The 13,918-nt window shown below is 37.2% G+C and overlaps 1 protein-coding gene across 1 annotated transcript in view; it reads left to right on the forward strand.

The window, feature by feature from the left end:
- The window catches only part of CDS1 (CDP-diacylglycerol synthase 1), an 89,515-nt gene extending 78,356 nt beyond the window's left edge, over positions 1-11,159 (forward strand). The window contains exons 11-13 of the mRNA XM_043971057.1: positions 289-408; positions 2,626-2,729; positions 8,237-11,159. Coding sequence (XP_043826992.1) covers positions 289-408; positions 2,626-2,729; positions 8,237-8,366 — 354 coding nt within the window. The 3' untranslated portion in view covers positions 8,367-11,159. The remainder of the gene's footprint in view (positions 1-288; positions 409-2,625; positions 2,730-8,236) is intronic.
- The last annotated feature ends 2,759 nt before the right edge of the window (positions 11,160-13,918 follow it).

A 13,918-nucleotide genomic window follows, 5' to 3' on the forward strand; every position in this document is an offset into this window, starting at 1 on the left:
TGTCCCCTGTCCCTTTATTTTGAGGTACAAGAGCCATTGTGATTTAGAGGCTAAGGAAGTCACCTTGTGTGACCCTGATCTTCACTACTTAATGTATGTTGTCATTTGATAGATGGAAATTCAACTTTCAGAATCCCCTCCACTGAAAGTCATCAGTCTGATACCATCGGCTCCCCCAGCACAAAACTAGGAATGAATGTCATGTGCAATCCCTAAGGCTTGTGTGGGATTATGTAGTAAATACAAGCATGACTGACCCTAACATCAGTTTCTTTTCTTTTCCTTCAGGATAAAGTCAGTTTATATCCATTCCAGATACACAGCATTGCACTTTCAACGTTTGCATCTTTAATTGGTCCATTTGGAGGTTTCTTTGCTAGTGGATTCAAAAGGGCTTTTAAAATTAAGGTGGGTATGTGCATTTTATATTAGAACAGAAGCTGCGACTGAGCCTGTAATGATTGTTTCTCCCTTGCTTGTATACCCTAAATCATTTGGAAGAAAGGTTCTGTCTTTTTTGTTTTCCTCACAGATATGCTAGATAATCATAAGTATCTGCTGACCTAGTGAAAGGCTGTCATAACTGACACATTAATTTTTGTTATTCCACAGTTCAGTGTTAAATAGTTTATATGTCAATGAAGTTGTTCTATAAAAGTAACATACATACATTGAGTGTGGCAACAGAAGTCATCTCTACCACTCCAGTCTTTAAAAAAAAAATTGTTCATGGTGACCACATATGCCCTTCTGGCCCCATTTGAAGGGGGAGGGTTTGAAGGCTGGGACAGAGTTGAGGGGGATGGGTGTTGACAAGAATAATCTTCCCTACTCCAGTCTGGTGGCCTTACTACTAGATTTCATCGATAATTGTTTATTTTTCCTGGAACAAATTTAGATTAGGGTCAGGACCAGATGCCACCTGCTGGGCCATCATAAGGTCAACCAACTTCCCCCCTCCCCTTCTGGGGATAGTCTCGTTTGGTCTCACTTTACTTCGTTCAGTTGCCAGTTCTTCATTTGCAGCTAGCAGCATGTGGAAATCCCCCTCCCTCTCCCACTGGACCCAGAGGGTAGCCCTTCTGGGTCTTGAGGGCTCTGGACTTCTCTCATTGAAGGGACTAATCCCATATAGCACACAGCTCCTATGCCCCCAAATATCAGGAGCAGGGGTCAAGCTGCCCTTATCAGAATGCGCCATCCTTCTCTGCTTTGCCATTGCCATTGCCATTGTTTTTTAAGCAAGCCACAACTTCATCATCACCAAACTCTACAAGCAGCACCAAACATGACATGAGCAGAGCACCCTGACCCCAAATATATGGGCAGGATTTGATGAGATTGAGTCAATCAGGCAAATAGGAAAAAACAGAAATGACTTTTTACTAGAAAACAGCAAAGATGTGTGCTGACATTTAATGAGGATATTACTATATCACTGATCATAGTTCAGACCCCATGGTACGAGTAATTCTTTGGGTCCAAATGGCTATACTCCCTTTTTGGAACTGACGGGGCTCATCATGGCATGAAAGGTGGCCCATAGCTCATTTAGCTAGAATAGGTTTCTTATGTCTAATTTGGAAGTTGGAAAGACTCTTATGCTGCCTCCAATATCCTTGTTCTGGGTGTCTCATATAACCTTGACCAGAGGCTTCACATATACTTGGGATTAGTCCTCAGACCCTTAGCCTAAGGCCTGTGCAAACACTGAGTCCCCACATCACCAAGGCACATCTGTGCCCTTAGGGCCAGTGTGCACCTGATGTGCTTGTGGCTTGCTACCCTGGGTCCAATGGGATAGGATGTGGGAGGATAGAAAACAGGGACTGTGTATAACTGTTCCCTGAGATTGAAAAGCTGGCAACTGAATTAAGTGAAGTGAAACCACAGAAGAGGGTGGGGGGTGGGGCATTGGTTGACCTTGCTAGGACTTTGCTGGAAATTGGCTGCCTGCCCTTAAGGGCAGTGTAGGAGAGATCGGACCTGGATACAGCCACAAGCTGTCTAAGCACCAAGTGAACGGTGCCAGCAAAAGTGCTGCAGGACCTCAAAGTGGGGAGAGAACTCTAGTTGCAGTAAAGAGAACAGTGGAAACTTCACACAATTCTGTAATGGATGAATTGACCTGTGTAGCTCATCAAAGCCCTGAGCACCATTATCCTAACCCCTGCTCGCCCAAGTAAGTCTTAGGTCCCAGGTCAGTCCTTTTTCCCACAGAATTCTAGGGGTACCCCATTGGAATTGGAGTGTCAGCTAAGAATCATTTTAGTCAGGCAGCCTTAAGTAACTCTTACCTCAGTGCTCCAGAATTTCCTATCCTGCCTGAATTTCTATACTCATTGCCCCACAGTGATGATGGACCATGGAATTGGAAAGACTTGGTGGGCCATTTTCTGAATTATCGGGAAAAAAACGAATCTCTTTATGAGTATTTGTATAATCTTTTCCAAGACTTGAAAAGGTAATAAGTAGACTTTCTGTACTGAAAAAATTGGTTTGACATTTGGCAGAAAATTTAGAGCTACACTATTTTTTTCTCCTCCTTGACAAATTTAAGTACCAGGAAGGTACATATCCAAGGATATGACTAATTTTTATTTGCATCATTTTTTTGTTTGGAAGGATTTTGCAAACACCATTCCTGGACATGGAGGAATAATGGATAGATTTGATTGTCAGTATTTGATGGCAACTTTTGTGCACGTGTATATCACCAGTTTCATCAGGTACAAACTTCTTGTATTATTACATTTGATCATTTTATTTTTCTGTGATGTTAAATGATATCATTTAAAAATTCTTTATAACCTCTGACACAGTCTTTAATAGACTTGGGAAAGAGTGTGGTTAGTATGGTACTTTATATAAGAACAATCTTAAGGTGTCCAGTTTCTTAACTTTGGTCATTTATTTGGGATGCAAAGGGAAGAACAAATTATCATTGGCAAGACTCAGCTCACTTGCCACTAAATGATGACATTGTGCTTGACGCGGCTCCCCGCCACCCCCCCCCCCCCCCCCCCCCCCCCCCGCAAAGGTGGCCTTGGGCTTTTGGTGAGTTTTATACGGAATATAGACTAAGCTTAGACTTAAGACTATTTGTTTTGTATTTCTACTTTCCTATCCTTCTAATGAAAATCACCTTGTAATTTCCAAACAATAAAAGCTCTAACTAGAGACCAGAGGCTTCTTCCATTTACTAGTCTGGGAGATAAATAAGGGAAACAGTTAAAAGGGGAGGTTAATGCTCTAGTATCCAATTTTAAATCTCACAGTATCTTATATACATTCCATTTTACTTTCTTGAATATTTTTATGAATCCCTGACCGCATGGATATAGATACACCCTCCACAAATGATAACCCTCTTATGTTGCCATCCTCAAGGATCTAACACAAATTGTTGAGAGATTTTGGTTCCTTTACAACAGGGATATTTGACCTAGGTAGAGTCTGTGAATTTAGTTTACTTGTTTTGGGGTTTTTAAAGTATATTGACAGCTTTGTAATTGGTTATCTTTATTTTATGCTTTAAAAACATAATATAGGGCAGCTAAGTGGTGCAGTGGATAAAGCACCAGCCCTGGATTCAGGAGGATCTGAGTTCAAATATGGCCTCAGACACTTGACACTTACTAGCTGTGTGACCCTGGGCAAGTCACTTAATCCTCATTGTCCTGCCAAAAAAAAAAAAAAGCCAAAACCAAAAGTATAATATAACATAATTCTCAGAAAGCATCCATAGACTTCATCAGACTGCCCAAGTGGTCATGACATACTCAAAAAAGGGTTAAAAATCACTGCTTAACAGGATCTCTCACACACAAAACAACAACTGGTAGCTGTGGAGTGAACAGAAGCATTTTTGCCCAGCTTGCCCACTATATTTCTTCCATACCAATCTAGAAAATGCACCAGACCAAATTCTGATCCAGAAAGTCAAGAAAAAGTCAGTGATTAAGTTTTTTTCCAGCTCAGGGCCACTGTGGAAGACAGAGAATGAGAGATTTGCTCAGTGCCACAGCAACAGCAGAGAGCAAGCATTCTCACCCCAGGACAGAAAGAGGAGGGAGACAGGAAATCTCAGGAAATCCCTGCACTAGTGTTGAGTGGAGGAAGAGGTGCCATCTGGCAGCTCTGTCCCATATTGCTCACTTCTAGGTCATGGATCCAGGCCTGAGAGAAGTGGTTGCAAGGGAATGTGGATCCTAGCTTTATCTTGAGCAATGAACAAGTTCTAGAAGTGTAGGTGGGTCCCTTTGAGCCTAGGAGTAGAGCAGTAGGGATTCAGGGCCAGTCTTTAGCCTAGCATTTAAGCCTGTGGTGAAATAACCAGGACAGGCATCCTAGACTAAGGAGGAGCCAGCAGATCATTCAATGAGCCTGCATGGCCTCCCATCAGGCTAACAATGACTGAGTCCAGCACAAGTCTATGGGAACTCAACCACATACTAACCAACAGATGCCAACCTGGGTCAGGAACTTGCAGATCTCAAACAAGGAGGGCATCGATCTTCTCCCAGTCACATCACTTTGGCAACATTAAAAACTTGCCAGCCCATAGACTGATCTATGAAAGCATCAGAAGGATGTAAAATGACAGAAGTTCAGACCAGATATTATCCCATCCACCCCCAACTCTCATCCCCTGCCCCCATGGATTTGTAGAACCCAGCACTAATATTGAGTCCAAAGTAAAGAAATGGGCTGGAAGACTGAAGGGGGAAAAACCCCCCAAAATATTCTACCCTAAAGAGATACCAAGGTGACAGGGAAGGTCAAGACACAAACACAGAAGCAGAGAATGAATTGAAAACATCTATAAACATAGCCTCAGAAAAATGAAGATTGGTCATAATTCCAACAAAAATCTCTAGAAGAGTTAAAGGGTTAAAAAAAATTAAACCAAATGAGTATTTATGGAAGAAAACTGAAAAGAGAATTAATACCTTGGTAAAATAGGTACAAAACCTTACTGAAGAAAATAACTTTATGAAAATTAAAATTGGTCAAATGGAAGTTAATAACTCTGTGAGACATAAAGAAATAAGATAAAGTCAAAAGACCAAAATAATAAATGAATATGAGAAATATCTCCAAGAGAACAATTGACCTGGAAAACAAATCAAGGAGAAAAGTTAAGACTCATTGGACTACTTGAAAAACATGAACAACAACAAAAAGAGCCTAGAAATCATAAAAGAAAATTGTCCAGATATCTCAGAACCCAAGGACAAAGTAGAAATGGAAAGAATCCATTGGTTACCTCCTGAAAGAAACTCAAATGAAAAACTCCCAGGAATATCATAGCCAAGATATAGAGCTGTCAGGTCAAAGGAAAAATACTGCAAGTATCCAAAAAGAAAGAATTCAAGTAAGACAGCTGTATAGTTAAGATCATACAAGATTTAGTAAACAGTACTTTTTAAAAAATGGAGAGCTTGGAATATATTCCAGAAGACAAAGGATCTAGGCTTACATCAAGAATAACCCACCCAGCAAAAAGGAATATAATGTTTATGGGGGGGTGGGGGGGAGGAGAATGTATCTTTAATGAAATGGGAGAAGAGAAATGGTTAGATTAAGGCGGGCAGTGGTCAGAAGCAAAACAGACTCATAAGTATGAATGGGATGAACTTGCCCATAAAATGGAAGAGGGTAGCAAAATGTATCCCAAACCAGAATCCAACGATATATTGTTTACAGGAAAAAAATGTGTAAAAGAGCACTTGAAATAGATACATTCAAAATTAAAATAAGGGACTGGAGTAGAATCTGTTATGCTTCAACTGAAGTAAAAAGATGGGAATAACTATCATGATTTTAGACAAAGCAAAAAATAGACCCAATTGTAAAAGATAAACAGAGAAATTACCTTTTGCTAAAAAAAAATACCATCAATATTGAACGTTTACACCAAATCACATAGCATCTATATTTTTAAATTAAAAGTTAAACGAGTTACAGAAGGAAACAGCAAAATTATACTAGTGAGTGACCTCAATTTAACCCTCTCAGACCTCTAACCATAAAATAAAATTTTTTAGACATGTTAGATGTGATAGACCTGGAGAATGTTGAATGAGAATAGACATATACCTGTTTCTCAGTTGTGCATGACACTTTCACAAAAATATACTATATATTAGGGCATTTAAAAACCTCAAAACAAAGGCAGAAGAGCAAAAATATCAGTTGCATCTGATAATGGAATAAAAATTACATTCAGTAAAGTCTCTTTGAAGCATAGATTTAAAATTAATTGGAAATAGAATCTGTGGGATGCAGACAAAGCAGAAAATTTAAATCTTCAAATTCTTTCATCAGTAAAAGAAAGATGTATCTTTGAAACAGAAATTGAATAAGCCATAAGTAAATTTTCAAATGGGGGAAATAAAACACAGGACCAAATGAATTAACAAATGAAATCTACCAAACATTTAAAGAACAATGAATTCCATAGTACATAAACTGTTTTAGGAAAAAATGAGTAAAGAAAAAATTCTACCAAATTCTTTCTTTGATTAAAAAATACCTAAACCAAATACCTAATACCTTTTATTAAAAAAGATACATAGGGGCAGCTAGGTGGCACAGTGGATAAAGCACCGGCCCTGGATTCAGGAGGACCTGAGTTCAAATCCGGCCTCAGACACTTGACACTTACTAGCTGGGTGACCCTGGGCAAGTCACTTAACCCCCATTGCCCTGCAAAAACAAAAAACAAAAACAAAACAAACAAAAAAGATACATAAACCAAGGAGCATCAAAACAGAAAAAGAAAATGATAGATCAATTTCCTATTTCCCTAATGAATATTAATGCAAAATTTTAAATAAAATATTAGTGAGAAGACCATAGTAATTTATCACAAAGATCATACACTATGACCAAGGAATGCAGGACTCATTCAATATTAGGAAACCTATAAATATAATTAATCATATTAATAATTAAAAATCATATTACTTAAGTAATTGCAGAAAAAAACTTGACAAAATGCAATAATCATTTCTATTTAAAACTCTAGAAGGCATAAGAATAAGTTGAGTTTTCTTTACAATATGTAATATCTAAAAGCAAGAGCAAGCATTAGTTGTAGAAGGGATGACTAGAAGTTTTCCTTATAAGAACAAGTGAAGCAAAGCTATCCATTAATGCCATTAGTATGCAGTCTTGTGCTAGAAATGCTAGCTCTAGCAATTAGAAAAGAAAATTTAATTAAAGTAATAAGTGTACACATAGAAAAACAAAACTTGTGACTTTTTGCAGATCATAAGAGAATCCTAGAGTCAACTAAAAACCTAACTGAAACAATTTTAACAACTTTAAGCAAAGTTGGAAGAAAAATTTAAACCCACACAAATCACCCACATTTTTTGTATATTACCAACAAAATTCATCACAGAGATAGAGAAATCCCATTTTAAAAGACTATAGACAGTATAAAAGATTTCAGAGTCAACTTGCCAATACACACAGAGGAACTTTTACAAACACAGTTGCAAAATACTATTTACACAAAGGCGGATCTAAATAATTGGAGAAATAGTTGCTCATGGTTAGGGTAAACCTATATAATGAAATTCGCAATACTTCCTCAATTAATTGAATTACTCAGAGTCAGACCAATTAAACTACCTAAGGACTAAATTATAGAGCTAGAAAAAAATAAAAATTCATCTGGAAGAAAAGAAATAAAAATATCAAAGGAATCAGTGGGGAAATGGAAAGGAAGAGAGCCTACAGTCCCTGATTTCAAACTATACTACAAAGCCAAAACATTTTGAAACTAAGTAAAAAATAGAAGAGGTTGATCAGTGGAATAGATTAAGTACAGAAGCAAATGAGCACAGTAGAGATTGATAAATCCCCAAATCCTAGCTATGGGAGCAAGAACTCATTGTTCTAAAAGGAATATCGAGAAAACTGGAAAACAGTGTAGCAGAAATTATGTGTAGAATACCATAACACCCCTGATACAAAGAAAAGCTCTAAATGGGCATGTGATTTAGGCATAAATATTAGGGTGACTTGAGCATGTTGGAAGCATGGGAAGGATCTAGGTCAGGTCTATGGTAGAAGAGCTCATAACAACAAACCATACCCAAGAGCCCCTGAGCCTGGAGATGACAAAAGGGTCTCTGACCCAGAGTCAGACTGCATTCAGCTGAAATCAGAGCCGTTCAGAACCTTAAATAAATGCAAATTGTATTTTTTCTTTTATCACCAGGGGTCCAAATCCCAGCAAAGTACTGCAGCAGCTGTTAGTGCTTCAGCCAGAGCAACAGTTGAACATCTATAAAACCCTGAAATCTCATCTCATTGAGAAAGGACTCCTCCAGCCATCTCTGAAGTTATAGCTGGACCCAAGAGGAACTTTAAGCAATTCTATAGAAAAGCACTGATATATATTTTGCACCTGTCTAGAAAAAATGATTTAATATGCAGTAAATTGAGGTTTTTAAAGACATGAATGTTACTTCTCTAAATTACTGTGAATATTTAATAAACATTTGATCCAAGTATGAAATATGTAACAGATTGCCTGCAAAATATCCTATATTTTTTCTAGTGTATCTCATGATATTGACAAGATATCCCACTCCTTACTGGCAGGGTTTCAAAACAGAAGAACTCAGTCTCAAATGTATAAAGTAAGGAAATGTTAGCTGTCCTTTGCCCAGGTATTTGCTCATACAGTTCAAAATAGCCCTTTTCTTTAAAGGTTTTATAGTACAGTAGAAAATCAGTTTGACCAATAGATTCTTGTGTTTTATTCTAAAATATTTTCTCTAGGATAACTGTGTTACTAAGGCATGAATATACTTAGTATAACTGAAGAGAATAAAATCATTTGTCAGGCAAAAAGGTATTTTTTTAAGATGAGGGTAAAATAAAGAAGCTAATATATGTCTTATCAGACAATTGGCCAGCATTTAACTCTTTCTATTAAATTGTGAGTAATGCTCTAGTAGAATCAGTGAGACTCAAGGAAAATGGGAGGAGCATTCTATTTCTGCCCTAGGTACCTGCTGTCACAAACACTCCTTTGGGGAATTGGATTCTTATCCATGGTCACAGTCCAAAACAAAAGACTACAGTTTAGTTAACACACATATGGCAGAATATTTGCTGCCCTTTTCATTTTCCCTTCCCCGGCTGTGTTGGCCTTATCAGAGAGATTGACTCCATGCTATGGCACCAGGGGGTGGCTTCTGCACCATTGTATCATGATCCATATTTAAAGTCATGAGTAAGTCAATAGGCTTGAGGAAGAAGACTTCCGACCCAGAACAGAAAGCCCAGGAAGGCCAAGCCTTAGCTTTGCTGTACTGGAAACCTGAACCTGATTACTTTTCTCATAAATGGATCTGAACAAACAACTGATGCTGTAAAAGCTCTCACTCTATTTATTTCATTTACTGGTTGGAGCTAACAATACTTCAAGAAAGTTAGTGTGCTTGGATAAAACTATGTTGGGAATAACAGATGTGTTTGTAAAGATCATTGCACTAATAAAAACAGCAAATATTTTTGTTGATGTCCATTAAATTCCAATCACTTTTGAACATGTAAAGTGAGAAGTTGCATTTATCCTTGGGCACTATGTAAGTATTCTATAAATAGCCTCGTCATATGTTCTCTGTTTCCAAGAGAGAAATGGTTGAATGAAGAGCTAAGAATTACACTCTTAGTCCTACATTCATCTGGTTATTATTGAAATGAGTACAATCAGCAATATTTCATTGTGCTTTTCCGTAAAAATCTAGAAATGGCATTGGAAAATTCTTTGATAGGAAGACAAGTTTCAGAATCAGGCTACTTGCCATTTTTCTGGTTTTTTTCTCTCTCTGTCTTATCAATCACTAATAAAAACACTTTGTATATATGTAACCATGCATATATGGTAGCTTTGTAAATTAAGCCTATATATATATATATATGTATATATGTATGTATGAAAGTGTGTATATGTTTATCAGGAAGCTTATGTATGTTTTTAATTGGTTGTTACATACATACACATGTGCATATATATAGAAAAATCTAAATTTGAATTAGTTTGGGAAAAATATAAATGAGAAGTCATTAAATAATTTAGATGTTATGAAATGATTAAAAGAGTAAAGTAGCTATCTTTCAAACACTGAAATGTATTATAAAAATATAAAGTTATGATGACCTTTTAGAGTTATAGTTATGACTTCAATTTGGGTATATATTCTATATGTAAAAACAGTCTTAATTTTTATTTTAACAGAGCTATAAAGATTTCACTTTTTTAGAGTAATTTTATAGCATGTATCTTAAAATAGAGTCTATTTTAACAAATGCAACCTATCCAAGTGGATCATTTTTATATTTACACTGTGAAGAAATAAATATTTCAAGATAGTAATTGTGATGGTAAGAACAAAGGCAGGATCTTCCTTTTCAGCCATAATAATGGTCAATTATTCTGAATTTACTTTTTTTAAAAATTGTTCTAATTATTGTTTTCTGCTTTTACATTTTTTGGTTTATATTTTAACCTGTGGAAGGCAGGAAACTTATTTCCTCTTAGTGATTTCCTCCCCTTGGTTCATAAGTATGTCTTTGCTAGATCTGCTTTTCCATTGGTGGCTTCTCTTCATTTGCATTTGATTTTTACAAGGATGTCCTACCTTGTTCAACAGAAGATGTAGAAACAATGTAGATAGCGTGTAAAGGTGCCAGCTTATTATGTGTGCTCTGATTGGTTGCCTAAATCTTCTAAAGCTGGGTTGAGGAAGAAATAAAACTTAAAACTGCATTAGAAACTCGTGTAGTTTTCTCCTTATAGTTGGATAGAAATGTCCTTAATGTTTCTGCACTACTAAAAATTATTTCACTTTGCAAATCTTATTCAAGTGTCTGATGAGGGACTTGGGGGAGCAGAAGTTAATCACATTTCAGTAATCACTTGAAGGTACACAGAAATCGGATATCCCAAATTACAGGGAACTATGTCATTCTACTTTAGACATTTGGGCAGAAAATATGAGCAGTTTCCAAAGTTAGATGTAGATACTCTCAACCACCTGAAAAAAGCTTCGAAAGTCAAACAGGATTTTACAGTTATTCCTGGAGGTGACAGCGAACCACTGGACTTGGTTGAATGGATAGGATGAGGGGGTGGGGGGGGGGGGGAAGTGAGATAGATGGTCACGTTTTAGCTCTGACAGCTGAGGGGATCGTGCACTGAAGTGGGTGGAGACAGGGTAGGAAGACCAAGATGCAGGCTATTGAAATAGTCCAAGTGATGATGGCCTGCACCAGGATAGTAGCATTATCAGATGAGAGAAAAGATTATACACAAGAAGTTGCAAAGGTAGAAATAAGACAAGTGTTTATATATAGGCATGGGGAGTGAAGAGTTAAGGGTGATGGCTAGGTTGCAAGTCTGAGTGATTAGGAGGATAGTGGTGCCCTATGAAATAACAGGGAAATTCAGAAGAGGGGAGTTTGGTGAGGAGTTTAGTTTGGGACATACTGAGTTTAGGACATCTACAATGCATTCAGTTCACGATGTCTAAAAGGCAGCTGGAGATGGGTTACTAGAAACTAGGAGACGGGTTAGAGATGAGTAAGTATATTTGATAGCAGAAATGAGCATTCATGGGAGCTTATGAGATCACCAAGTGAAATGGTATAGAGGGAAAAGAGATGAGAGCCTAAAACAGCCTTGAGGGACACCATGGTTAGCAGGCATGCCCTGGATTAAGTTTCCCCCAAAGAAGTCAGGAGGAGTCAGGCAGGTAGGAAGAGAAAGGAGACAGCAGTATCATAACCTAAAGAGAAGAGAGTATAGTGGATGAATGGGTGAGCAGTAGTTAGGAAAGACTGAAGAAGGATCAAGAAGATCCACTAGTGAAAAGGCTTCTGGTTATCATTTTTTTTTTTAACCTGGATTGAAAAAATGAGCTTACTGCAGTGTTGGTTTTTTAAAAAATTTGTCTTGATCACTACATGATCTGGTCACTCTTCATCCTTGATGGAGTGCTTGTTTCAGAGCTGGATTTTCTCCTCTGGTCACTTCTGGATCTGCAGCTGACTTGCTTATTATGACATAAGTCCAGACAGCCTATCTGAGATTCTTATGAGCTATAAGAATGAAATTATGAACTTATGAACCTGCAGATCTATAGGATGAGGTTTGCCTCATTCCTTGAGAAAAACAAAAACAAAAACAACCAATCCTCAGTTTGTAATTCCTTTTTGTAAGATCTCCATGTCTTTCTAGGGGCCATTTTAAATTTGTTTTCCTTTTAACTTAACCTTCCTACCTTAATGGGGAGTGAATTAAGAATTCCATTTATATTTTCTTACATGAGCAATACAAAGAAATTGAAAACAATAGAATGGGAAAGATAAAATTTCTTCAAGAAAATTAGAGGTATCAAGGAAATGTTTCATGCAAAAATGGGCATGACAAAAGACAGAAAATGATAGACTTAAGAGACATAGAAGAGATTAGGAAGAGGTAAAAAGGATACACAGAAAAACTATACAAGAAAAATCTTAACTTCTTGATGAATGAAGTCAAGTGGACCTTAGGAAGTATTGCTAACAATAAGTCTAGTGGAGATGACGGAATTCTACTGAGCTATTTAAAATCCTAAAACAACAACAACAACAAAAACCTAAAATAATGCTGTTCAAGTCCTGTACTCCTCAATATGTTAGCAAATTTGGAAAACTCAACAGTGGCCTCTGAATTGGAAAAAATCAGTTTACATCCGAATCCTAAAGAAGGGTAATGCTAAGGAATGTTCAAATTTGAATAATCAAGCTTATTTTACACACCAGCAAGTTTATGCTTAAGATTCTGCAAGCTAGGCTTCAGCAATATGTGAACCTAGAATTACCAGAAGAATAGGCTATTTTCAAAAAGGCAGAGGAATTAGAGACCCAATTGCCAACATTAACTGGATTATGGAGGGGGGGAAATGGGAGTTCCAGAACACCTACTTCTGCTTCTTTGACTTCATTTGACTGTGTGAAATCCAATAAATTGTGGCAAGTCCTCAAGGAAGATACCTGATCATCTTGCTAGTCTTCTGGGGGACCAAGAAACAACAGTTAGAACCAAACATAAAACAAACGATTGGTTTAAAATTGGAAAAGGAGTACAACAAGGCTGCATATTGAACCTTATTTATTTAGCTATATACAGAGTACAGAGTATAAACAGGCTGGATGAATAAAAAAACCAGAATTAAGGTTGCTTGGAAAAATATTAGCAATCTCAGATTATGCAGACAATACCATAGATAGTGTCAGGAAAACAATGAATGTGAACTTGGACTGACTTTTGGAGATAGTAGGGAATAGAAAGGCATGGTGTGCTATGGTCCATGAGGTCACAGAATTGAACATGACAATGACTGAAAAACAAAAAATATATAAATCATCTATAGAATATATAGTATGTGTATGTGTATGTATACACAATTCATTCAATAGATGATGTCCAGGCTCAGCATTTTGTAGAGGCTTTGTCTTGTGTCAGAGAGCAACAGAGGGGTGGAGGATGGGGAGAAAAGAGACTTTCTTCTTCCATTTACCATGACATTTGAACCACTGAACAATTATGACACAAGTAGAGACAGACTTGAGGACAAATGAAGAGAAGAAAACCTTTTTTTGACACACAAAGGAGGTAGCTGTTTCAGGGAAGAGATGCCATGTGGCAGAAATAAGCTAAGACTATGAACTCAAGAAAGGACAGTACCAGAATTCGTGTCATTCTTTTCTATGTCCTCTGTTGTTTGAGGCTCCTTTTCCCACGCATTTATGGGAGATTATATTCCCTAGGTTTGGGGGAGTAGTGTTCAGTACCAACTGTCCTTACCCTATCATCTTTTTTTTTTTTTTTTGGTGAGGCAATTGG

Source organism: Dromiciops gliroides, chromosome 6, assembly GCF_019393635.1.
Source record: "Dromiciops gliroides isolate mDroGli1 chromosome 6, mDroGli1.pri, whole genome shotgun sequence".
Lineage (NCBI taxonomy): Eukaryota > Metazoa > Chordata > Mammalia > Microbiotheria > Microbiotheriidae > Dromiciops > Dromiciops gliroides.